Here is a 27,606-nt window from a genome sequence, read left to right as displayed (position 1 = left end):
TACACAAGACCCGCCCCGCAGCTCCAATCAGCACCCAGGCTCAACCAGTCTGTCAAAGGGTCTGGCGGCAGGGTTCCAGACCAATTAAGAGGAAGGATGGGGAGTGGGGGGTACGGAGGGATTGTGAAGTCTCTTCTCCCTGCCCACGGAGCCAATCACCAGGCCACAGCCCCATTGTGATGTCAGGAGGTGAATGGGCTCGATGGGGGTTAAGGTCCAGAAGCTCCACCCTGTCTAATCCACAGCACTCACTCCCCATGTGTGATCAACACAGCAGGAGTTCTTGAACTCTAGTTTTTTTTTTCTCCACCAGCCCCCCCACCCACCACCCTGTGTGGTGCGCTCCATTTCTCATTGACTGATGGTGCAAAGCGTTCTGCTGGAAGTAACCCGCTTCTGCGAGATGAGAGAGCAGTCAAAAGGGTAGGTAGAAGGGAAACCCATTCATCGGGATGACCCATGCGATCACAACAACTTGGTTCCAGGACCTCACTTCTCGTTAAAACAAGTGACGGTGCGATGGTTTGCCACCTCAGCACGGAAGCGCAGCGGGGCTGCCCATAATGGAGTGACCGCCAGTACAGGTAGGTTGCCCTGCTCCTGCACTGGGGTCCAGTTGAACATGGCGAGGGGGACAGGCTTCCCCTAGGAGCCGAACACTTACTTGTAAAGTTTTTTAAAAAAGCGAATGCCAGGTGAGGAAAGGCAGCCACAAGAGTCCCATGACTGCGGTTTGGCTTTGACGAAGAGTTGAGTGGATGCTGCCTTGACCTGCCCTGGAGCCAAAATGATGGCAAAGAAGTTATTGAGAACCACAAAAGCCTGCTGATGCTGGAATCTTACATAGACAAATAATTGGCGAAGGAAGTCCGCAGGTCAGACAGCATAAGTTCTTGAACTCAGGGCAGAAGTGCAAGCGGCAACTGGGGTTCAAGGCAGGAGAATCTTGGTCTCGGTCTAGTGTCCTTTCAAGTAGTAACATATCCTGGAGTTCCGTGATTTCCAAGTGCTTCCCAAAAGGGTTCAGTGAGCTAAAAAGTTTGGAAAGGTTGCTTTAAAGGCAACTCCAAACTTTGGTCAGGTCCACTTAGAGAAAACATGATGATTTCTAAAGCTTATCAGTACCAAAGTGAACTGCGAAGGACACCAATCACAGGGAGGACCTCCAGGTATTTCAGTGAAAGGGGAGAGGCGGAGAGAAAGAAATTCCTTTTCCAACTCGGAGGACTAGCAAAATGGGTGCCATTGTCATGTAAATAGTGGAGCTGCTTCCTTGCAACTCCAGTGGCCTAGGTTCAATGCTGTGTGGAGTTTGCACACTCTCCTGCTTTCCTCCAGGTGCTCTAGTTTCATCCCAAAGACCAGTGGATTGGCAGGATAATTAGCCACTTTCAATGTCTCCAGATGATTAGGTAAGTGGTAGAATCCATGGGGAGTTAATGAGAATGTGCAAGAATAAAATGAGACTAAACTAAGACTGGTCGAACCAAAGAATCAGTCACTGTTCCTTACAACGCCATCATTCTATGATGCCAGATGATTACATCACCTGCAGCATGATTCATCCAGTATCTTTCATACTCCTTGAGCTCATCGAATGAAAATCTGCTTTACCTGAGATGCAAAATTACCTGCAATTTGTTCCAGAGCTCAACATCATCTGCCCCTCCCACTTCTCTGCCGCTTAAAAGCTTGCTTACTGTTGAATTCTTTATTTCATTTTAATTACCAAATACAGGCTCCTCCTACCCATAAGCCTGTGCCACCCAAATACACCCATGTGACCAAATAACTGCTAACCCTGTACGTCTTTGGAATGTGGGAGGAAACCAGAGCACTTGGAAGAAACCCGCGCAGTCACGGAGAGAACGTACAAGCTCTTTACCGACAGCGATGGATTTGAATCAAGGTCGCTGGCACTGTAATGGTGTTGTGCTCATTGCTATGCCACCAAGCCGCCTTTAAAATGAAAGGTAATTGACTGAAATGTCCATTCTATTTCTCGCTGTCTGATCTGCTGACACCTGGCCGACTTGTGTTCTTACGTAAAAGTAAAAACTCAAAGCGGAGAAACTCAGCAGGACAAACAGCGTATTTTATATACCAAAGATTAAAAACATTTTGGACGAGCCCTTCATCAAGGTATGAGCAAAATGTAGGCTGGCACCCAAATAAAATGGTGGGTGGGGGGGGAGGAGCAGGGTCCCACAGGCAGGAGATGGATAAAAGAGAGAGGGCACACCAGCTGTTACAACATTATGCTATAATTAATCTTTAGGTTACAATATATACTCTTTGTAGTAGACAGTGTGGGATTGGAAACAGGGGAAAGACTCACACAGCACCATTTTACAAGAGACACTGTGCCTTCTATGTCCAGCTGTAAACAGAACCATAAAACTAGAATGGATTGTTCCATAGAAATATTGAAGACAATGAATGTTTACTCAGAAAGACATCTGGAGTCAAAGAGAAAACCATTTGCATCATAAGTGGTTGCTGAAGAAATGAAACTTCAAACAGAGCCAGTAGTGATGTCAGGTTTTGTGATTATGAGACTTCAAGAAAACTTCCTTTATATAATGAACCAGTTTTCATCTGAAGACAGAAATGCAGAAACATTCTGTGAGAAAGGACTGCTATTGTGTTCTCCTTGTCAAGGGAGGAACACAGGATGAAAGTGGCTTCGGAAAAGATGGTTGAACAACTGTTTAAAGACTCTGAGTTTCAACACAAAAGATTTATAAGACTGAACTTTGAAAGTGACTTTTCGGAATTGTGCCTGTAATAGTTTTGGATCACACACACACACACACACACACACACACACACACACACACACACACACTCAGAGAGAGAGTTGGAGGTTAAGTTCAGAGTTTAGTAAGATTTTATATTATTAGTTATTAATAAAAAAATTGTTTTGAAGATACCATTATCTTGGTGAATTTCTATTGCTGCTGGTCTATGACCAGCAAACAAGAGTAGGGAAGATGGCTCCATGAATGGAAGAGAAGGGGGTGGAGAGCTGGAGGAAAGAAGAAAGAGAGATGGGAAGAGAGGGAGAACAGGATTGGCTAGCAGAAACTGGAGAAATTGATGTAATACCATCTGATTGGAGAGTACCCTAATTAGCTCCTCTAATTTATGAGTGGCCTTGGTTTGATAGTACACAAGGCCATGGACAGACATGGAGCAAAGAATTGAAATGGGTGGCCTCTGAGAGGTCCCTGCCATTGATATGGACAGAGCAAAGATGCTCAGTGAATCGATCTCCTAATCTGCGTCCAGTCTCTCCCATGTAGAGAAGTTCACAATGTGAGCACCAGATGTAGCAGATGGCTCCCACAGATTCACAAGTGTTGCAATACTTGGAAGGACTTTATCTGGCCCTAAATGGTTGTTAGGGAAGAGGCGTGAGTGCAAGTGTGGCACTGTGGACGCAGGGGAAGGTGCCAAGGGGGCGATTAAGTGAAAGGAATGAGTGGACAAAGGAGTCACAGAGGTCCACACGAAAGGCGGTGGGGGGGGGGGGGGGAAAGAGAGGAAGATGTGCCTAGCGAAATTATGGTAACAGAAATTATGGAAGGTAATGTGTTGGATGCGGAGACTGCTAGGGTAGTAGATGTGGACAAGAAGAATCCTGTTTTTGTTGCATCTTGGGGCAGAGGGGGCCAAGGCAGATGAGCGGGAAATGGAGGAGTGTGGATAAGGGCAGAGTAGAGTGGAAGCCACATTTTTGGAAGGAGGACAACTTGGATGATCTGGTCTGGAAAACTTCATCTTGAGAGCAGATACAATGGAAACGGAGGAATTAGGAGAAAGGAATAAGATCCTTGTAAGGGAGTGGGTGTGATGAAGTATAGTTAAGGTAGTTATGGGAGTTGGTAGATTTGTAAAAACTGTCTGTAGAAAGCTGCTCTCCCAAGACGGAGACAGAGAGCAATCAAAGAAAGGGGAGAATGTTGCTGGAGATGAACCGAGTGAATTTAAGGTCAGGATGAAAGTGAGTTGCAAGGCAATACAAACAATCCATGGGTAAAGTTGAAGGAACTCTCTGTAGTCTTCATGCTGCAAATCAAATGTGCAATCAACACCATCACATTTTTAATGCCTAATTTTGCATTGTTATGTATACTTCTAATACAAAACTGATCCTCAGATTCACGACCCTGATGGAATCTGGAATAACATTTACATTCAATTAGTTCCATGTTTAAAGGTCACTAGTAAATTCCCAAAGGAATCAAAAGGAAAGAACATTTACCATGATTTGTCTCCCAGACACCTATGGCTCTGCCTAGTCTGTAAGATAAAGATTAGACAAGAACAAAGGAAAATAGGAGCAAGAGTAGGCCACTTGGCCCTTCAAACCGGTCCTATCATTCAACAGGATCATAGCTGGCTTCAAATCCTCCTGTGCCAGTTCCCCAATTCCGCAAATTTTCAAATATTAATCTACCTTCACCTTAAATATAATCAATGATATACACGGCTTCCATGAACCAAAGGGTTAGAGAATTCAGGACCTTATGAAAGAAGACATTCACCACAGTTCAGCTTTAAATGACTGTCCTCTTATTTTGCAGCTATGCTTCTTTGTTCATAACTCTCCCACCAGTAAAATATAAACTTCAATATGCCAGAGAATGAGTGGCTTAAATAATAATTAATTGATTTATCTTACGAAGTGAGAAATATTTATTCAAGTCTCATGGCAAAATTAATGGAGTGATAAGCAACTTATTTTCTGATATCATTCCACCATCTGGGTCTCGGTAAACATATATTCCCGTCAAGTGTGACAAATAATTCAATACATAATGCATAGAAGTCAATTCTTTGAGCAGGTCAGCCATGCAACAGGCTCTGATTAGGTAAAAGGTTCAATGATAAATAGAAACAAAGGGAAGGCAAACGCACCACAGGATATTTTATAAATGCAGCAGAGTTGAATCCTCAATTGATCATGGCTAGCTTTGCCAATATTTTCAGATCTAGGGTTAGCTAGTTACAATGATGTCGATGGATCCAAGTACAGTCAAGCGTGGCACAACGTCCATTTGGACAACGCCCGACTGCATATACGTCTGTGGTCGCATCAGAGAACAGGATGCAGGTCGAATGAGCTGCTGAAGGGCCAGAATCTGGGTCAACAGTATGGTTCAAAATATACAATCAGCAATGTAGAAAGGGAAGGCTTTGAGGTAATGTGAGCAGAATGCAGGCCACTAGACCTGGCTGCTCGGCCTGTTCAATCATCACTGCTATTCAGATGTGCTGAGTGAAGCCCAGTCGGGGCGACAGTAATGGGAATTGCCGTGTTGAAGAAAATCTGCAATTAAATGATGGCAACGTGGGAACACGAAGCTGAGCATAAACAGAGTCAGCTCTGTGAGGTGGTAAATGCGGAAAAGAAAATCAACGCCCAATAACAGAAAGGAAAGAGCTGAACTGGGACTGTCTGAGGCAAAGGACCAGAATCACGGCCAGATACATTAGCTGTAATACAGTACTGCATGTGTGCAGTATCTTGGCTAATTAGTCAATGCAGGTACACTACATTATCCCATATAGCTTTGCTAAGTACATAATATGGTGTCCTTCTTTTTCTTTGGCTTGGCTTCGCGGACGAAGATTTATGGAGGGGGTAAAAGTCCACGTCAGCTGCAGGCTCGTTTGTGGCTGACAAGTCCGATGCGGGACAGGCAGACACGGTTGCAGCGGCTGCAGGGGAAAATTGGTTGGTTGCGGTTGGGTGTTGGGTTTTTCTTCCTTTGCCTTTTGTCAGTGAGGTGGGCTCTGCGGTCTTCTTCAAACGAGGTTGCTGCCCGCCAAACTGTGAGGCGCCAAGATGCACACAACATCCAAATCACATAACGTCCTACCTCACAGAATGGATCATGGACATGTACATGACTATACAGCCTAATCAGAAGTGGGAAAAACCTCTACCCAAAACCATGACAATCTCAGAAGCATAGAGTTAGATGGCACAAAAACAGATCCTTCAACCCATCAAGTCCAAGCTAACCAAAAAGCACCCATCATTACCATTTACATGAACACTTTACTAGGACATGGTTCTTAGTCTTTAATATTTGGAGATTCATCACCATTGCACAAACATGATGTAGGCCGGTCAGTGCATGCAGGTTCTTAGGCTTTGAGCACAACTGAATGCCTAGATCATGGGCCCATGTAAATGCCTGTAATGGACTGAATGACCGTCCATTCCATTCTGTAGGTCAGGCAGCATCTATGAAGAAAGAAACAGTGTCATTTTCAGTCTGAGACCCTTCATTCACTCTTTCCATCAGTGCTACTTGACCTGCTGAGTGTTTCCTAGATTTTCTGGGGTATTTTTTTTTCAGATTTTCAGCATCTGCAATGTTTTGTTTTATTATGTAAATTTCATGCCTTTCTGCTCTGAGACAAATCAGGGAAATAAAACTTGAGATAGGCAGGATGGTGGAGGAAGCAGCATTCATCTATTGACATACCCACTGAACTGTCACCTACTCCATTCGACAGGGAAGGGGTGTTAAAATAAGTCTGAAGTGCTTTGCTTTTTTTACTATCATTTTTGAATCTGTAGTGTCAGTGTCAATATTTGCAAAATAAGAGGGGATCACATCTCATCCCTCGGGATGAATTAACAACAGTCAGTCAGTGAGATAATGGGAATAGACCAGGTCAAATAACAGACAGGCTGGATAATTGCAGGGGCACTTGTCTGCAACAGCACTGGCCTCTTAAAATGCAGAAAGGGAAACTAGATAATATGCCACCCAAATTCAAGTGTTTAACACAAAAAAACTTAATAATTCTGCCAATCAAGGTTTATGAAACTGTGATTACATTGACAGTAAAATAAAGGATCCTTTTCTCTTCATTTAACGAGCAATATTTCTGTTCAAATTCAATGAATAGACTAATACAAGACACAATTAATTAGCTAAGGGTAAAAATGCCCTTTGCACCAAAGGACTTACCAGCCTTCTGTTTTGCAGTGAGAGGGTATCAATAGAGGAGTCATTTTTTCAAACATCAGAATCAGAATTTATTGTCATGAACGTGTCACGAAATTCATTGTTTGACAGCAGCGTCACAGTGTAAACATTTAGATCAAAATCAATAAATAGGGCAAGAAAAAAAAGTTAAAGCAAGGCAATGTCTATGGTTCATTTTTCATTCACGAATCTGACGGCAGAGTGAAAGAAGCTGTCCTTGTGCTGCGTTGGGTGCTCGTCTTCAGGTTCCTGCACCTTTAACCTGATGGTAGGAGAGTGGAGAGGGCATGGCCTGGGCAGTGAGGGTCCTTGAGGATAGAGGTTCCTTTCTTAAGACACCACCTCTTGTAGGTGTTGTCAATGGAGTGAAAACTGGTGCCCGTGATGTTAACAACCCTCTGGAATCTTATCTCGTCCTGAGCATTGGCAATCTGTACCAGACAGTAATACAACCAGCCAGAAAGCTCACCACAGTACAATTGTAGAAGTTTTCAAGGGTCTTTGGTGAGCCTTCTTCATGATTGCATCGAAATGGAGGCTCCAGAACAAAACCCCCAAGACGTTGACACCCAGGAATTTGAAGTTCTTGACCCTCTCCACGACTGAGCCCTCGATGAGGAGTGGCTTGTGTTCTCCTGACTTACTCCTGAAGTCCACAGTCACCTCCTTTGTTTTGCTCACGTCGGGTGCAAGGTTGTTGGTGTGACACCACTCAGTGAGCTGATCCATCTCCCTCTTGTATGCTTCCTCATTGCCATTTGTGATTCTGTGGATAACTGTGGTGTCATTGGCAAATTTGTAGATAGCACAGGAATTGTGCCTGACCACACAGACATGGGTGTATAATGAGTAGATCAATGGGCTAAGCATGCATCCTTGGGGTGGGCCTGTACTGATAATCAGTGAAAAGGTGACATTGTTTCCAATTCGTACTGACTGTGGTCTTTCGATGAAGATCTAGTTGCAGAGGAGGGTGCAAAGACCCAGGGTTTGGAGCTTGTTGACCAGCATTGAGGGAATAATACTGTTGAAGCCTGATCTGTAGTCTACTCAGTGCACCCATTTGTATGAATTCCTGTTTTCTCTGTGATACAGAGCTGAGTAGAGAGCCAGCGATTTTGTATCTGCTGTGGAGCAATTGCAACGATAGGCGAATTGCAGTGGGTCCAGCCCTTTCCTTAGGAACGTGTTAATTCTGGCTATGACTAGCCTCTCAAAGCATTTCCTCACAGTAGATGTTAGTGCTACTGGGTGAAAGTCATTGAGGCAGCTCACACGGCTCTTCTTGGGTACAGGATGGTTGAAACGCTTTTAAAGCAGTTGGGAACCTCTGACTGCAGAGAGAATTAAAATGTCCATGAATACTCCGGCTAGTTGGTTGGCACAGATTTCCTGTACCTTGCTATGTATGCCGTCAGGGTCTGACGCCTTGTGAGGGTTCACCCTCTTGAATGATGTTCTGACATTACCCTCAGATACCTATAACACAGAGCCCTCAGCCTTTGCAGGGATTCTCACAGGCACCGTTGAGTTTTCTTTCTCAAAGGGGCCATAGAAGTGTTCAGCTCAATGGGTAATGAAGCATCACAGTCATCTATGGTGTTCGCCCTTGCTTTGTGGGATGTAATGGCCTGCAATTCCTGCCATAACTGGCATGTATCTGTCTCTGTCTTCCTTGTTGCAGAGTTAGCCTTCCATAGGTCTGTACTTCTTGTAGAGGTCTGGATCCCTGACCTTAAAAGCTCTTGACCTCGCCCTCAACAGGTTGCACATCTACTGATTCATCCAAGGATTCTGATGGGGGAATTCCAGGAATGTGCGTGTGGGCACACACTCATCTACACTGGTCTCGATGAAGTCAGTGATGCCCGTTGCACATTCTCTCAGTTCTGAGGATGAGTCCTTGAAATATGTCCAGTCCACCTATTCAAGGCAACCCTGCAGATGCTCTTCCACTTCCCTCGACCATCCTTTCACCGTGTGCTGTAGTCCTCAGTCTCTGCTTTTACACCAAGATTAGAAGTACAGCCAAGTGATCAGACTTGCAGAAGTGCGTTCGTAGAATGGCTCAATAGGCATTTTTCATGGTGGTGTAACAGTGGTTGAGTGTGTTGGCTCCTCTGGTCTCACAGGTGATGTGTCGGTGGTAGTTCTTGGAGACTTCTTCAGGTTGGCCTGAACGACGTCCCCTACAATGATCGAGAAGGCATCATGGCTGTCACCACAGTGTTCAGTCCTTCCAGTGCCAGTCAGAGATGGAATGTCATATACAAGATCAAGGCTCTGTCTACTCTTTTAAATAAATTTGTAAAACCTGTGTCCACTCAAAAATGGTGCGCTTATATTTTGGGAAGTTCAAGAAGAACATAATCCACCACCTTCCAGGAATGTCCAATAAGCAAGACAAATACACTCACCAACAGCCTGTTCAGTGGTACCTAATTGGGTTTTGCCAAGACCACTCATATTCGGACAGCAATTCCACACAAAGACTGGAAAACTCTTGAATCTTGAGTGAACAAAGGGAAGATGGAGGGATTCAGCAGGTCAAGAAGTGCGACTGGAGAGAAAAGAGTCAGTGTTTCAGACCCAGACCATTATCGACACTTGATAAGACAGAATCTGTGTAAAGGATCCTGACCCAAAATATTGACCGACTAATCCTACCCACGGGCTCTGCCTGATCCGCTGAATCTCTCCTGCTTCACGTTGTTTGCCCAGCAATTACAAATCCCTCCGCCATGCTGATGGTCCTCATCTCAGCACTACTCTGGTAAATCTCTGTACTCTCTACAGCTCAAATTCCAGTCCTTTTGGAAGAAAAAATGTTTGGATGATGTCCCTTTCTGAAACACACAACCAAACACTGCCGTCATCATTTGGCTGAAACAGCAAACACTTCAAATAGCAAATCACAGTGACAGAGCAGTTTGAGACACATCTCCAGAAACAAAAAAAAAACGATGCATGTCTGGTGTCAAGCAAGCATTTGACTGTTTCACAGTCTGTTTCATCCCCAAACCAGAAATAATTTTGAGGTAGGAATGAAATGTATCACTGCTAAGAATAACACCATTGTTCGGCGACATGGTCAATACGGGGATTTGCCATAAAGAAATCTCGCTTTTCAGGATTTGATCTGGCTTGAAGCTCTGTTGCAATAAATCCCAATGACACATTGACCAGATTACATTTCCTGAATATTCCAAGCAAGAGTCATGAATTGCATTTGACAACAGAAAAATAAAAAGCTCCAAAATGCATGAAAGCCTCATGCCATAAAAGGCACACCGTCTACAGTGTGCTGGCTCTATGATTCAGAAGGGAAGTACAAAGAGTTGACAGAATTAATTCAACTAGTCTTTTATCTTTTTCCAGAATCTTGACAATTTTTCTGTCTTGGTCTTCTGACGTTAAACTCTGAGCAATGAGATCAGAAATCCAGTCCAGTCAGAAGCATGGATCAGAAAATGATATTAGGCCATCTACAACAGTTTGATTCATGAACTGGCAGGAAGGAGCTGTTGGATCTGGTGAAGAGCATTGGAAGTGAGTGCCCCAGGAATAATGAAAGTACATCATCGACCCAGAATAACATGTGACCTGAAAAATTGGGCACACCAGTTATGTGTGGAATTCCTCCCTATCTGTTCTCCTGGCAGTGTAAGAACATCACACATGATATTCAATAAGACTTGCATGCTTTGCACCCACAAATATCTTTCACACAATTTCTAGTGGAGGAAGTTATTGGGATATGGATCACCAGCCATCAAGCAGATTAGAAGGCAAGACGGTGGACAAGTTCAGAGGAGGCACTTGGTGGGTTAAAGAGAAAATAAAGAAGCAAACATTAAGTGGAACTGGATGAGCAGAGAGGAAGGATTAAGGTTGGGGAGCCTGTCATCTGCAAGGAAGGCAAATATTGTGCAAACTATTTAGAAGAGGATACTCTGAATAATAGAGGTGTTGGCTATGCATCAGCATCTGCCTTTAACCAAAGCAGAACCAGGCCTCATCCATCGCCAGGGTTCTACTGTTTCAATCACCTATGCCAGTCCTCACTCTTCCCTTTAACTTTCTCCCACCTCTGTCCAATTCTCAATCACCACTTGATACATCTTCAGCTTCTTTCTCACAGACAACTTTATGCCGAGAGCGTGGGGGCCGAGAGCGTGGGGGCCGAGAGTATAGGAGCAGAGTATATAGGCGAGACCTTCATCATTGTGTGCAGTTCTGGTCTCCATTCGAAAGAAGGATAATCTTACTTTGGAGTGAGCTAAGCAAAGGTTCACTAGCTGGAATCATGGGATGTTAATACTGAGGGAAACCATATTAACATACATCCTTATCATGCAGGAGAAAGCCAATAATGACTCTCAAAGTAGCCCCAGTCCCTCACTAAATCTCCATATAATCTGTTATCCACAGATTCCATCAACACCCTCCAGATTTTATTTCTTCCTTTCCCACAATTCGCACTAGACAATTACTCTCGCAACCCTTAGGTTTTGTGATGTGGGAGGAAATCAGGACACCCGAGAGGTACGCGGTCAATGGGAAGACGAGCAAACTCTGCATAGATAGCAGCGTATTGAACAGGATCTGTGAGGCAACAGCTCTACTATCTGTGTCATACGAGTTACCCGAGCCTAACTGTCTGGTCATCTCAAGAAACTACAGATGATGAAGAACTTTCCAAGTGCAGTCAGACTCACGAAATGAGGGCAGCACAGTTAGCTATTACAGTGCCTGCAACCCAGGTTCAAATCCATTGCTGGCTCCCCATTTCCAGATGGGGTTCCTCCAGGTGCTTCGGTTTCCTCCTGCTCTCCAAAAACATAAGGGGGTTTGCTAATTAATTTGTGCATTTGGGCTGGAAGGGCTTTTTGCTGTGATACATCTCTAAAATTAAAAATACATAGGAAATTCAGCAGGCTCCATCCAACGTGGCCAGCTTCTATATTCCACTGCATTGTAGAGATTTTTTTTTAATCAGTCAGAAGCCGAGGATGTTTTTCTTTGAACATTCCTCCTTTCATTCTTGCCCAGTTTTTACAGAGACAGAGCGCTCCTGGAAGATCACAGTAGCACGTGAACATACTGGGTCACCAATTTCTGTGAGCTAAAGATCGACAGCGTGGTTTCATTCTCGTAACCAAGCTCAGATCCACTTCATACAGGTATAACCTTACTACAGTTTTCAAACTGCGGAACTGAGGAAGGTTCACTTCATGGTTACTGTGACCTTTCCATCTCCAGGCAATGTCTTTGCATGTTATGGTCCAGCAGATTTCATGGCATCATTATTAACTCTGCAAAGGCAAGTAAAAACTGATCCCCTCTCAAAATCAGGAGAAAATAAAGAATGTCTCTGCTACCCTCCCACCTATGATCACTTACCTGTTTGCCTGAACTCCTCCTTCACTCAACTTTTATTCACACACCTGGTCTGTTTTTTGCTTGTACCTTAATGAAGATCTCAGGTCCAAAACATTGGTTACCCTTTACTTGCGATAGATGCTACACGATTTGCTGAGATTCTACAGCACTTTTGTATATTGCAAAGAATTGAACTGTTTTATTGTCATATGTACTGAGATACATTAAAAAGTTTATTTTTGCGTGTCATCCAGACCTCCCTACACCTGTTTTAATCATGAGTTTATTTCCGATGTTTCTTGTAACCTTGGGCAGATAAGTTCTGTACCAAGCTGTGATTCATTTGGACAGGATCCCTTCTGTGCTCCATCTGTAAAAGTTGGTAACAGACCTTGGGGACATGCTGAATTTCATCAGGCTTCTTTGGCAAATTTTCATGGTTGTGACACAAATGTGGTTGGACAAGAATAGGTTGTCAGTGATATGTACTCCTCCAAATTCTGATTCACATCTCTCCCAAACCATCACAATAAGAAATACCTTTCAAAAATAATTAATGTCATGATGCTGGAAACTATCCACCCACTTCATTGGCCGTTTAACTACCCAACATGGAGGAGAGTCTGCACTTCCAACATTGGACTCGTCAGTTACTTTCGGTTCCACAAAACCAGAAGGAAATTAAGCCATCCTCACTGCCAAGGAACTAGGTGGTAAACACAGCCGTCAAATTGCACAGAAGGTTCCTTCAAACAGCAAGGTGCTAATGGCAAGATCACTTGCTTTTTGGTAGTGTGGATTTGGAATGAACATTGTCCAATTCACTGGGGATCACTCTTCTGTCTACTTCAAGATCACATACAACCCCTGCTACAAAGAAATAACCTTCATTTAACAAGTTCCTTGAGAAACAAGTCCTCCAACTTAAAAAAAATTATAGTAACACCACAGATGCCCAAGTCTCCAGAATGGGACTTACATCCACGATCTTTTGACAAAGCCAAGAGTTCTGCCAGCTTAGCCACAACTACAAGTAATGCAGGAATGAAATTGGCTAATATTTATCCTATAGATCAACAATTATTATTATAAACCTGTTTGTAGGAAATTTCCATGTCCATATCACTGTGGCATGGTTACAATGCTCTTACAGCTGGCCACGTTGGATGGGGCCTGCTGAATTTCCTATGTATTTTTAATTTTAGAGATGTATCACAGCAAAAAGCCCTTCCAGCCCAAATGCACAAATTAATTGGCAAACCCCCTTATGTTTTTGGAGAGCAGGAGGAAACCGAAGCACCTGGAGGACTAAGATATGAATCCCACACTGTCTGTAAGGAGTTTGTATGTTCTCCCTGTGTCTGCGTGGATTTTCCATGGGGGGCTCCGGTTTCCTCTCACCTTTCGAAACGTACAAGGAGTGTAGGTGAAGTGGGTGTAAACTGGGTGGCACGGGCACAAGGGGTGAAATGGCCTGCTATCATTCCATATGTGTCTAAATCTATATCTCCTGCTGCTACTTTTCCAATATCACAACTATGTCTGTCTCACAAATGCATTTCATTCCCTGTAAAGCAGCGAGGATGGTTCGGAGATTGTCCTTCCATGAGGCTCCCTCCTTATTGGGGCACAAACTCAGTTGTTGGAATAAAAGTCTGGCCCTCTCTTTCATTGTTTAATTCCCTCTGTCCAAAGGAACATGCAATCTGGAACTAGAACAGAGTTACGACGAGTGCAGTAGTCTTGCCTTCCAATGCGCTTCAGTAAAAAAAAATGCAGAAGGAAAATAACTGTTTGACAAGTCATCAAAAAAAAAAGCAGGAGGTATCCAACAGATCTTATAAAGGTCTTCAATCTGAAATATCAGCCTGGTTTCTCCCTCCACAGATGCTGTTTAGCCTCGTGAGCTTTCCCAGCACTTTTCTATTGTTGTTTTAGGTATCTGGCTTCTTGAAGAAGAATCGAAGAATCAGAATCAATTGCTGTAAAATTTGTTGTTTGGTGGAACGATATAGTGCAAATATTGCTAAACATTACATTTCAAAATAATAGGAGAAAGTGAGGTACTTTCTATGGTTCATTACCCATTCAGAAATCCGATGGCAGAAGGGAAGATGCTGTTTTTGTGCCGCTGGGTGTTCGTCTTCAGGTTCCTGTACCCTCCTTCCCGATGCTAGCAGTGGGCAAAGGGCATGGCCAGTGTGGTGGGGGTCCTTGAGGATAGAGGCTGCTTTCTTAACTCACCACCTCCTATAGGTGTCCTCGATGGATTGAAGACTGACGCTGGTCGAATTAACGACTTGCTGGAATTTTTTGCTTTTGTTTGCGGTGTTCAATGCATTAGATCACGCCAAAAGTAACTACAGGTCATCTCTGCCTCAAACCCCACAGTGGCTTTGTCTGACGAATTAGCTTAAAGGAGCCCAGGCCGCCTGCTTTACAGGAATCAAGTGACCACAGCAGAACAGCTTCCACAAAAGTTTTTCCGCTGAAATTCTGCCTGGCCCCACAGGAAAAAAAAGAATCTCATGTTTTTATTTGATGTCACATGTGTACTCTGACAATAAATCTGAACTTTGAACTTTAAAATTCCACCTGGCACCTCATTATAATAACAGTCCTCTTTAAGTCCACTGCCACTTACCATTAGCATTGCTTCATTAATACTAATCCAAATCACATTTGATACATAGCTGGCTCTCACTCATCACCAAAGCTCTGTGCCCAGGCACAACCTGACTCCAACTGGGGTCTCACGCAATAATCCGAAATACAATCTAATGATTGCAGAGAATCTTCAACACGTCAGGCAGCTTCTAGGCAGAGAGAAATTGATTCTGCATTTCAGTTTGATGATCCTCCTTCAGATCATTGATAATGACGACATTTTCACTGTTTCCCATTCCTCAAATGTGTCTGTCTGCAGATAATGACCAGTGCTTCTTTTCATTTTACAGTAAAATCCCCATTATCCGAAATTCAAACAACCGGCACCCTTTAGTAAGTGGCAAAATAAATACCGCGGACAATAAGAAGGTTAAAAAAAATACAAGTTTAAAATTTGCGTCCCAAGTGGTCAGTTCACCATTCATGCAGCAGGCAATCTCAAGCAACCAGCAAATTCACTTATCTGGCATCTAACAATCCCCCATCGGTGCCAGATACCAGTGGTTTTACTGTATTTCCAATTTCTGGTATTTACAATTTTTAAATCCCAGGACCTCCCCCACACCTATCTGCAGAATCTTTCCAGCTTGACATGGAATGGTTAAGACAAAGGGCATGCGGTGGGAATTTCGAAGGCTACATGGGTACAAATATAAAGGGAGAAATTAAACAGAGCACGTAGATTGCGTTAAATAAGTGAAGGGAGCTCACGGAAATTTTAAAAGCCTTGAAAACTAATTGGGCTGAAATGCTCTTTTGCTGAGTTGTAAATATTCGTTTGCTTCATAAACAGTGTCTAAAATCCTTAGCTTGTTACCAATAGACTGACACATAACAGAGTGCAATCCTATCATTGAAAAAAAAGTGCACTTTGAATTTGTTAGCGTTTACCCATGGCCTTATTAGAGTAAAGCATCAAACCTGGAGCTATTTCTGCAACTTGGTTACATATAGTCTTCAAAGAAAATGTATCTGAATTGCAGTATCATAAGCCCATCATTCTTCAAGTAATCAGTTCCTCGAAGGAACAATCTAGTGCAGGGAGTACAATTTAAAGTTTTGAATTAAATGGATCGGCACTCAAATGCAAACATTCCAGCTATACATTATCCATTGTAGCGAACTGTTTTAAATTAGCTTTCCTGTTGTCCCCATCTGATGTGTGCAAAATGTCTTGTACAAAAATAGCAAGGTTCTCATAATTAATGAGAGTGGGAAAGTCTGAAGAAACTGTAATTGTTCTCACCACAGCAGGGAGAACCTTGGGAAGAATTGAAGGCAGATGTTTAAAATAGTGAGAGATTCTCATGAACAGATTAAGAAACCCTTTCTTCCGCTAACTCTAATTCCTGTCCGCCCTGGCTGGAGCCTCCAATACAGATACCCATCTTGGCCAAACCCAGCCCCAGGCCACAGACTCCAGTTCTTTTCACATTGGCTAACCGGTAAAATGGCAGTTAAATGAATTGGTTCAAGTTGCATTTTTGCCGTTCGGACTTGACCAATGTTGACTGATTCTCTGCGTCTTTCACTCACCACCCAGTATCGCAGAGCAAAGGGATGACTGTCCTCACTAATTGGACCTGGCATACCTCCTTGTCCCTTTCACACTAGGCTAACTGGTGTGCCGATTCATACACCCTCCCTAGGCGATTTATCCCCAGGACGATCTGACACCTGCATGGTGATTCGCGAGCATTTACACTGGCAAGTTAACCGGTAGGTTGGCAGTTAATTACTGGGTTAAAGTGCCAGTGTGAATGGGGCTTCTGACACTTGTTCCCACCTTGGCCTTACCAAACCCCAGGCCACAGCCTCTGACAGAAAAGGCGTAACACTGCTCACTTTGAATCCCTGCCATCTGTCCACCATCATCCCATTTGGTTCCACTCGTCTCCTGCCTTTCACATAGAACATTACAGCACAGTACAGGTCTTGCAGCCCACGACGTTGCACTGACCCATGTAAACCTACTCCACAACAATTTAATCTCCTAAGCTCACACCCATATACCTTTATTACATCGATGTGCTTATTTAAGAGTTTTTTTTGTATGTCATTCTTAAACCGGCCTCCACCATCCTGACATTGCATTTCCTTATACCTTGGTGGGGGGGGGGGGGGGGGCGGGGAAAGGGTGAGATCAAGAGCCACGATTTAATGTTGCAGCTCTATAAAACTCTGGTGAGTTTTATAGTTCTGGTTGCCTTATCGCAGGAAGGATGCAGATGCTTTAGAAAAGGTGCAGGAGATTTACCAGGATGTTACCTGGATTGGAGGACATATCTCATGAAGCAAGGTTCACAGAGCTGGGGATTTTTCTCTTGGGTGCGACCAAGGATAAGAGATGACTTAATAGGGGTGTACAAGAATATGCAGAGCATATATAGGGTGGACAGCCAGCATCTTTTTCCCAGGGTGACAATAGCAAATTCCAGAGAACATCCCATTTTGTGAGGGGAGAAGTCAGGGGTAAGTCTTTTTTTAAAATATAGATACAGAGATTGGTCGACGCCTTTCTTATCAGATTTCAGAATCTGCAGCTCTTTGTTGATTCCACGTCAACTCCCAGCCTCTGTCACCGACTCTTCCCTTCCTTCAGCACCTGGCTTCATCTGTCTATCATCCTCCTCAACCTATTGCTTGCCATCTCCTGCCTCACCCTTTCCCCTCATTTCTTTACACTGTCAATCTGATGCAGGGACTTGATCCAAAACAAACCACTCCTTTATCTCCACACTGACTGTCTGGCCCATTGAAATACTCCAGTAGCTCCACCTTTCACCATCTGCTGTTTCTTGTATTGGGAATGGAACCTCACCATAAATTGTTGAAGGACATTTGTCAAATCTGAGGATTCATTTTGAGACTTTGTTCCACCCAAATTATTTTAGTCATGTTCTATTGCCGTGACCATTCCCTTTGTGACTGTTACCACCATTCATTCTCTCATACAACAGCAACTGCTGCTACTTAGTTCTCCATTTAAAGTCTCTCGCACTTTTTTGATATCATTTCCATGACAACCTGAAGATTATCAGTGCTTTCCAGAAATTTAACATGTTTTAAGTGTCTTCAGTAACCAGTCTCAGTACATTGTCGGAGAAAGGACAATGTTCTCCACACACAGACACAAGCTGCAGCACCTGGGTAGCCCTCCTGGGACCCAGGTGCAATTAGTGGGACAAAGGTGCTTCCAGCACCCTTTAAGCTGTGGGGGGGATGGACCCATTAAATTGCCAACCCAGCAATTTAAGGGGGATCCCGCCCCCGGGATGACGTGGCAAGCACTTGGGAACTATCGGTGTCTCCCGCCCCCTCCCCCCCCACCGCCGTGAGTCACCCCTAACCCCTCTCCTCCCTGCGGCAGCGACCCCTCTCCTCTCCCCTCACAGCAGCCGACCCCTCTGTCCCTGATGATCGTGGCATCCCCTCACACTGTGGCAGCAGCCTCTCTCCCCACCCCCCATGTCAGCGACCTCACTCCCCCCAATTGTGGCAGCAATTGCGCCAGGCTAACATCACAGGTATAACGGGGTTGGCCATTTTAGTTTTCATTCCACCGGTGGACATGACCTGGGTAAGTTCAACTGGGTTCCCTGACTACCTCCGGGGTAGGGCAGGGACCCAGTTGATTTTGGAGCCCACTGACTGGGTCTGATCCTTTCAAGCTGCCTTGTCAGTGGGGCACAAATTGCCTGGTTTACGCCATTTTACAAGGCAAGTTGAAAGCATCTAGTAACACATTCTAAAGCCTGCTGCATTGAATCAACTGAAAGTAAATTGTAATTACTTGTCATTAACTGTCAATCTTATTAATACTAACATCATGGGGAAACCTACTAGAGGCACAAAAATTCAATTTGATTGATCTTACCATTACCTCTTCTCACCATTACCTTTGGGCAGAAGATACAGAAGTCTAAAAACCAATACCTCTAGGTTCAAGAACAGTTTCTTTCCAACACCAAGCAGACTCACCTTGGTAAACTAATCATGGACTGCCCCAACAGCACAAAAGGACTGTCTGCACATTTGCAAGTTACAGTGAAAAATTATTATCTAACTCACGTCTTTACTGACTCTTTTAATTCAATTAGTTTAGAATTATAGCCTTTCTTTACAACTGCCTGTTTAGCTGCAGCAAGTAAATATTTTGGTGTTGAAGTACATTGTATTACAGTAAACTCATAGACAACAATAGAGCGGAGCTTCAGAAGTTGATTGCAATAAACAGACATTTGTTCATCGTGTGGCAGAATCTGTAGATTAAAGGCTTCATTTCCAGGAGGCATGTTCATTAAAATCTGATTTTTAATCATGAATTCCACAATTTAAAAAAATCTGCAGATACTGGATCCCTAAAACAAATGCAAAAGATATCCTGAGAGCAAGCAGCAGGAGTGTGGACAGGGAAACAAAAACTACTGCTTCCAGGCAATTACTATCCACCTAAAATGTTAACTTTGCTTCAGTCCGGACACATCCTGAATGTTTCCAACATTTTCTGCTTTTATTCTTAGTCACTGGTTATCCGATAATCAGTTGCCTGTTGAGCCCTAGACATTTTTTTTACAAATAATCATTTGCATATACTGGCAGAGATTCTTTGTACAGTACTGCCTTTTGAGTTGAGAAAGAATACTTTATGTGAGGATAAATAATACATATTAATTTATTTTAAATGGAAAGAAAATAAAATGCGTGGTAAATGAATGATGTCCAGAATCCTCATATACAATAACTCGATTCTACGTCAACAAAGGTACCAGCAAGAGTAAAGTCAATTCAATGTTGAGACAGATCAACATTAAGAACTCAGGTTGTTAAATACGCTAACTTTATAGCACTCTATAATTTGCTGGAGTTGATTGCTCTCTGACTTCACAGTGCAAATGGGATACTCCGCCTATTGAAATGTTGCAGAAGAGCATAACCAGAACAGTCGAACAGATGGAGAGACTGATGGGTGAGGAGTGATTATATGAATTGGGAGAATTCTCACTTGAAGGCTGAAAGCTGTCACGGTTCAGGAGAATAGTGAACTTGATAAATCACCTAACAGGGTGACAGCAAACTTGAGATGTCACCTCAGTCTCATGTTCATTTCTGTCAAGGTTATTTAATGTATAATACATTGCTCTCCTTTGCCAAGCCAGAAAAGCAAGATCAAATGCTGCTCTAATCTCCATGTCTGTGAAATATAATTTTATGTAAGACCAATAACTGTAATGGGAGCTTAGTCATCAAAATGACAGTGGAGGAAAATCCCCAAACAATTTTTGTTATATCCTTCCAATAAAAGCACAACCGCCTCAAAATGATTCCAGCTCCAATCACAATAGTTTCCCTTAATATCAACAAACAAATTCCATGAATAACCCCAATGTTGAATTATTACATTCAGTATCGATGGAAAACAGTTTACCCTCTGCAAAAACATTACATTTACACTACAGAAATTGATTGCAGAGCCCTGCTCATCTTTGAACAGAGGAAATTTCTCACCGCTGGGACTTAAAATGAAGTTCTAATGAAGGGTTGTTGATATGAAACGTTAACTCTTTTTCACTCTGTGTTTGGTTGCTGAGCTCTGAGCATTTCCTGCGTTCTTCACATTTTAGTTCAGGCTGGCTGGAAACTTGTCATGAACATTGGATCCAGTCTGAGTGCCTCGAATTCAAGCATATTTGATTTCTAACTTTTCCGAGTTCTGATGAACGCTATTCACCCTGCTTCACGTCCACAGATGCTGCCTGACCAGTTGAGTACTTATTGCCATTTTCCTTTTTTTGTTTGTTTAAGAATCCAGGAGGTCTTCATTGGGAAGTCAGCTTAATTGAGAGTGAGGTACATGTGAAATGGCTATGGAAATGAGTGGCTTAGGCTGAGTATTTAGCTATTCAATAAGGTAACAAGATAAAGAGTGCTGGGATTCTAAAGCTCGGAACCTATTGCCAAGGGTGGGTGTAAAGCAAGGCTGTTGGGTGTATTTAAGGCAGAGATTGACAGGGTTACAGTGTGGGACTAAGTGGAAGGAAGGATAAGCTCACGATTACAGTGGCCTAGCAGACTCAATGGGTCAATTAAGCTACTTCTACTCAGATACCTTGTGAGCTCCAGTGATCTTCACACTTGCCAGTGATCCCAGGAATCGAACGCCTTTAAAGTGGCAAGTGTGAAAGCAAAATCAACTCAACGCCAGCATCAGATGACGTCATCTCACGCCGGGGATTGCCGGCCTCGACCCCCTAGTACAATCCCCGGCGTCTGAGATCAGGCCAGTGTGAAACAGCCATTTGCATGGCAGCCACTTCCGATTAAAGGTAGAACAGACCAAACGGCGGGGTGAAAGCGTGAAAGCGTTCAGTGTCCTGGTTACGAGTGGTCTAGTGTGAAAGGCCAAACCTCCATTCCTATCCCGGGACACTGAACGGCAAATTTACTGGGATGAAAGTGTGAAAGGGACTTTTGACACAACATATTTTTTAGTACAGCCATACCTGATGAGAGCACAGATACCCAGTAATAAAAGAACAGGTTTGGGGGCAACAGCTTCAATTTTTTTTTTAAGCTAACTGGCTTTTTATTTACAAGAGCACAGGTGGACTATCAGATGCCCAGGGTGTACTTTGAATAATGCTGGTGCAGAGCCGTTTTATTTCTTCATCAATATTTTGGGAACTGTTAATGGCATAGCCAGAATTTATAACGCATCCCTAATACCCTCAAAGATGTTGGTGGTCACTGGGTATTTCAAGAGGGAAATGTTTATGTGTATTTTGGTCAATATGGTTCATAGTGTGAAAAATAAAAAAAAATTTTAAAAAGAAAAGAAAACGCAAACAAAAATGTTGGTGATAATATGCCTTGTTGACCACTACCATTCTTTTGGTGAAAGCACTTCCACAACACAGTTGGTAGGAAGTTCTAGAACTTGGGCACAGTGACATAATTCCAAATTAGGCCAGTCAGTTGCTTGGTGGGGAACTTGCAGGTAGTGGTTTCTACTCCTGCTCTTCTTTGCGACAGAAATCATGGGTTTTGGCCATGCTGCTTTAGCAGCCTTGGGAATAACTGCAGTGTAATTTACAGATGAGACATCCCACTGCCATTGATGAAGAGTGCTGGGACTCCCTCAGAGGAGGGAGTGAATATTCTGGGCACCATTCAATAGTCGAGACATCGTACATTCAGCAGCAGTAGAAAGTTAAGGAAGGAAGCAATAGATTTTTGTCCAATTTTTCCATTGAATCACAGTGGTTGGCAGATTTCCAGGGCCAAAGTCCTTGGCAAACAGCCGGTGAGTTCACAACCAATATCATTAAGGAGAAAAGTAGAATCAAGTCATGAACTCCTTTACGGAATTAATGTCATCTCACATAATTCAGAGAAATATAATCCCTCACAAAATATTGCTTCTGCAGTTTCTCTGAAGGTTGGTGACAATCCAAAGACTGAACCCATAGAAAGAGCAATTAAACAGTCTGCAGATGGCACGGTGGAGTACAGCACACAAAAGCGTTGGAGAAACTCAGCAGGTCACGCAGCATCCATAAGAATTCAATGGATAACTAAACTTTTTGCCCGGAGCTCTTGACTTCGATGAATATGCTGAGTTTTCCAATACTTTGTGTATTGGCATTGAAAGGGTAGCAAACGTGCTGAAGAATTGCACCTCCCCCAAGACCTCTTATGTTTCACATCTCAATGGAGATTGCAACCTTCATTAGCACAAGAGTTTGCAGGGGGGGGGGGGAGAGGAGATGCTTATTTCAGTTACCCCATTAACATTCAAAAGAGATGGGGGAATTAGGATTGGACATAAACTGTGTAGCAAAGCACGAAATCTATGAAAAGCACAAGAAAGTGCACAGGTTGATGTACCTAATTATAACATATATAAAGCAGGTTATATTATTACATTAAAATGTTATTTCATTTGAAATGTTTCTGGTTTAACCCTTTGAAAATACATATTGGATCAATTTTCATTAATGTAATCAACATCACCCAACTCCTGAGAAATGCATGTTAGTGCCAAACTTACTTACTCATGGAATTTCAGTGTGGTGTGGCAATTGTCCCGTATCAGACCACAAAACACTTCAGTGGGTGGTGAAAACTGCCGGGCGGATTACCAGCATCCAATTGCCCACCATTGAGAACATCTATCAGGAATGTTGTCAAGGATGCACCCCACCCTAACTCTTCTTCATCTAGTAGGTGCTACAGAGGCCTTCACTCTCAAACCAGTAGACTCTAGAAGAGCTTTTTTTTACCTCCCTGAATCTGTGACCTTACTCAACTTTAAATCACAGCGTTGAGTGGTACTGAACTCACATTGTATTGTCCGTACTTTTATAATCGTTTTCTTGCTGAATGTGGTTGTTTTTATTTGCATGTCATATATATAGGACTTTTTTAAACTTCTGGGTGGATGCTAATTGTATTTCATTGGCTTTGTATTTTACTTGGCAACAATGACAATAAAGTTGATTCTAATCTAATCTTAAGTGTTGTGAAAATTATATCTCCGGCCAAACTGATCAAATTGTTTGTACTTGGCAAGTACTGCAAAAATCAATAGGTAATTGCAAAAAGAGAAACATTTTCTGCAGCTTTCTCACCTTAGCAATCACCCCGAAAGAACGTCTGAGCATTCATGGTCAGGCCTTCTTTACCACTGCAATAAAGGCTGGGTGTGAAACTGCGACACACTGCACCCTACCTCAAGCGTCAAACCAATACATGTGAGGGGGTTCCAAGGTCATCACATTTCATAGTTACTTTGAGTTTCTTCAACTATCACCAGTTTTTCATTTATTATTTATAATAACAAACCCTCTGCCATGAAATCACATTGGAGGTGTTGATCAAATTTTCAGGCATATCAATATTTCCAGGAATTCCACTCCTCCTCCAGAAATTGGGTCAAAATCATCCGTTTTTCTTTTTAAACATTAACATTCTAAGCAATAGCTTTACAATTACACATGAAACCCATGGAAAATATCACCCTACAAAACCCTTGAGGTGAATAGCATCAACCTAGTTAGAATATTTTAGGTAAGCACACAAGGGAGAAAATATTAGAAGTTTTTGCAGGAATTAAGGAGGCCTGGTGCACAAATTAATTCCCAGCCTGGATCTGTTGGGTCACCTGTGCTGTACTGTCTGTTATTCCTACGTCACCAGCACCAAGCAAACAATTCAATTGATCCAATGAAAAGGGGAAAAATAATCTTTGCAACAATAAAAACTTGGAGGTATAATTCATCACTTACATTTCTTTTTGCACTAATTTTTTAAAATGAAATTTATGACAACAAACCAATGAATTCTATGACCTGTTCATGACAATAAATTCTGATTCTATATTGAGGAGACACTCGGGATTATTGCCCAAGAACTGATGGTAAACATCATCATCAGATTAATGGGAAGAATTTGTACTGCAGAACGTATTTATCCTTGAAGTCTGCTAAATAAGCCCATTTCTAATACAATCATTTCATAGATAAACTATATTCTAAGCATTATAAAATCTTACATTAACTTTATGATCATCAATAGTAAATAAATACATGTTATTGCACCCTTCAGACAACATTAGGCATTTTCATTTGGTGATGAACATCTAAAGCTGGTCAAAGAGTGCAGACTTCTTGAAGATAGGTTGGTGCATCAATAACCAAAATAACCTACCTTCCATTACGTACACCAGAGAGCCCACATCGCCCTCTTTGATGATGCAACTGTCCTTTCCATATTCCACTGGGTACATGCAGTCTACAATCTCCTGAATCTGAGATAGCTCCAGATTTTTCATGAAGTCATTGTCCAGGATTGCTTCCTTAATTAGTTCCTTGGACCTAAATTTAAGAAGAAAGCAGTCAGCAGAAATTCTAATGAGTCACCAAACCATTAACCATCAGAAGACAATTATATCATTGTGTTTAAAGACGTTTGAATATTTGAGACCATAGATTGAGGATGAAGTTTTTTTTAAATTAAATAATTCATAGCTCTTCAATAAGACACAATTTGAAAGTAATTATATTGCTTTTATCTTTATTGATGTGAATCATTTATCAGAGGATAGGAGTGCCATGCAAATGGTCAATCACCATGCAAAATATTACCCAGGTGAGCCCATTTCAATATTTTTACTGATATAAAGTAAGTATAACACACTGGAGATGTTCAAATCTGGAGCAACAAATATTCTGCGGGAGGAACTCAGCAGGTCGAATAGCATCAGAATGGTCGATGTTTTGAGTCAGAACCCTTCATCAAGACTAAACTGTAAATGTATGATTCCATTCATAGAGATAGCAATCCTACAAGCCTTAAACAATAATGATACGCCACACAATCAGACAGCTGATGTTGACATTTCCAGATGATTAGTGAAAAAAAACTTTTTTGTGTGTTTTTTTTAATGTTGATGTAAAGCATAATCTTGAAGAACATGTTGGATGGGAGTAACCAAACTCTAAGAGTGAACAAGAGGCAGAACTACAAACAACAAAGGCATTTGTCCATATGGATGAAGAAACCCACAGTGTTTTGACTCTAAAATCAAAAGGACAGACCACAAAAAGAAGCAAGTTATTATCCAAGGAAAATACAAGTTGCTGTACAAAAATGACACATCCTATCTAGATAGAGCAAATGACCCCACCCCACCCCCCACCAAAACTCAGATCTAGTAGGAAGGGAAGGTTGAGAATCACTGCTCTCGACCCAATTGTTACTGAAATATTTTGCTTGAGGAAAATTGTCATTGGCCGATTTCCTTTGGAATTAGGAAACCGTGCACATAACGAGTCAATGAGGTACAATTAAGGTTTTTAAATTTTTTCTTTCCACCCACACAGCACCTGAAGCAATCCTTCACTAATCACAGAGCACCAATGACATAAAGTGGTATATGAGTGGAAAGAAATAGGTTGAGAACCTCTGCTTTAGAGCAAAAATAAATGTGTTGCTTTTTCTCCCTTAGAATGAGACTGTGCACAAAGAGCAATGGCAAATCAACACCAACTCCTCCAATGGAACTTGCACACCATCAACCTATAGATTCAGAAGCCATATCGACTTCTCATTTTGTGGACTGGAAAGTTATCAATGATGTCTTGTCTAAACACTGGGAATGAGTTCCTGAAGGGGGGCCACAGCAAAAAGAAACAGCAGCTTTAATAGTACACAACTTGGGCAGCAACGTACATTTAAATCCGTGTTAAATTTATGATCAACAACAAACAATTAACAGTGTTTGATGATGGTGATATTGCTATAACCATTCATTTGCTTTCCAAATTAAAATAAAGGCCCAATTCTTAATGGATTGGAACCTTTTTCCAATGATTATAAGAATATAAATATCAAAAAATTGCTAAAACATAAGTTGTACAGATTTTGTACAGTTGTACAGAAACACTGCTCAGGAAGTGGACCAATTCACCCCACAACCTGAGCTAGAGCCCTCGAGACCCACTAACCCTGTGGCAAAGGGGATCCAGGAAGTTCAGGAAGCCCCAAGTCCTCCAGTACTATGGTGCTCGACCAGAATTATCAGACTGAACTTGTAAATATTTGTAAAGTACTAAGTTTTATTTTTAAATGAATGGTCTCTGTTTTTCACCTACAGGCTCAATTTTGAAGGTAAGGGGTGAATGCAGTGAATTGGAATTCACGGTCTATGAATGGTTTAGACTCCTCTCCTGGCTCCACCCTCACCTACCCCTATATAATGCCTGGTTTTCCTGCCTTACCTTAGATTTACCTGAGGACTATTGTGTCTACTGGCCATTGGTTGTAAGCTATTAAAAGTGTGTTGGTGCTCCTCACTTGTCTCTGTGTGCATTCGGTCGTGCTACTATGTGATTGTAGTGCAAAGGCAAAAATGCTCAAGGTACTCAGCAGGTCACTCAGCGTCTGTAAAAGGTAAAGAGAAGGGCTCAGGCCTGAAACATTGGTTATTTATCTTTACCACCTCTGGTTGCCTTGAGACCTGCTGAATTCCTCCAGCAGTTTTGTGTTTTCAGTGAAATATTTTAATATTGCGCAATGATTACCATGGAATTAAGTTAATTATTCCATCAGTCATGAACCAAAACAAATATGATTAATCATAAAGTTAGCAAAAACAGAAAAATTAATCGTGTATCTTTTATGCAAAAATAAATCTTGGGCTCAAGAGAATAAACTGAATGTCAGTAAAGGAAAAGATTAAGGAAACTGGGACTTTATTCATTGGAACGCAGATGGCTGAGAGGGGATTTGATAGAAGTATTTAAAATTAAGGAAGGGAAATAGATAGATTAGATGTAAATAGGGGAGGGGAGGTTGGAACAAGAGGGCATAAGTTAAGAGTCAGGGGGAAAAACTTTAGGAGAAATGTTAGAGGATGCTTCTTCACTCAGAGAGTGGTGGCAGAATGGAATGATCTTCCAGAAAAGATAGTTGTGGCAGGGACCCTTCTGTCATTTTAGAGAAGGTTAGATGTGTACATGGATGAGAGGGGATTTGAGGGTTA

General features: G+C 42.3%; 1 protein-coding gene and 1 long non-coding RNA gene across 4 annotated transcripts in view; one reads left to right on the top strand and one right to left on the bottom strand.

Annotated features, from left to right (window-relative positions):
• Nucleotides 1-27,606, bottom strand: part of LOC138744465 (cGMP-dependent protein kinase 1-like) — a 592,254-nt gene that overhangs the window by 490,076 nt on the left and 74,572 nt on the right. For all 3 annotated transcript variants that reach the window (XM_069900680.1, XM_069900681.1, XM_069900682.1), the window contains exon 2: nucleotides 24,771-24,937. In XM_069900680.1, the coding sequence (XP_069756781.1) occupies nucleotides 24,771-24,937 (167 nt within the window). The remainder of the gene's footprint in view (nucleotides 1-24,770; nucleotides 24,938-27,606) is intronic.
• Nucleotides 226-26,397, top strand: LOC138744469 (uncharacterized). The gene is made up of 3 exons (XR_011345554.1): nucleotides 226-584; nucleotides 20,687-20,825; nucleotides 26,071-26,397. It is a non-coding gene; the product is annotated as an uncharacterized lncRNA (long non-coding RNA).

This window comes from Narcine bancroftii, chromosome 10 (assembly GCF_036971445.1).
Source record: "Narcine bancroftii isolate sNarBan1 chromosome 10, sNarBan1.hap1, whole genome shotgun sequence".
In the NCBI taxonomy this organism is placed as follows: domain Eukaryota; kingdom Metazoa; phylum Chordata; class Chondrichthyes; order Torpediniformes; family Narcinidae; genus Narcine; species Narcine bancroftii.
This window is presented reverse-complemented; position numbering and strand designations above follow the sequence as displayed.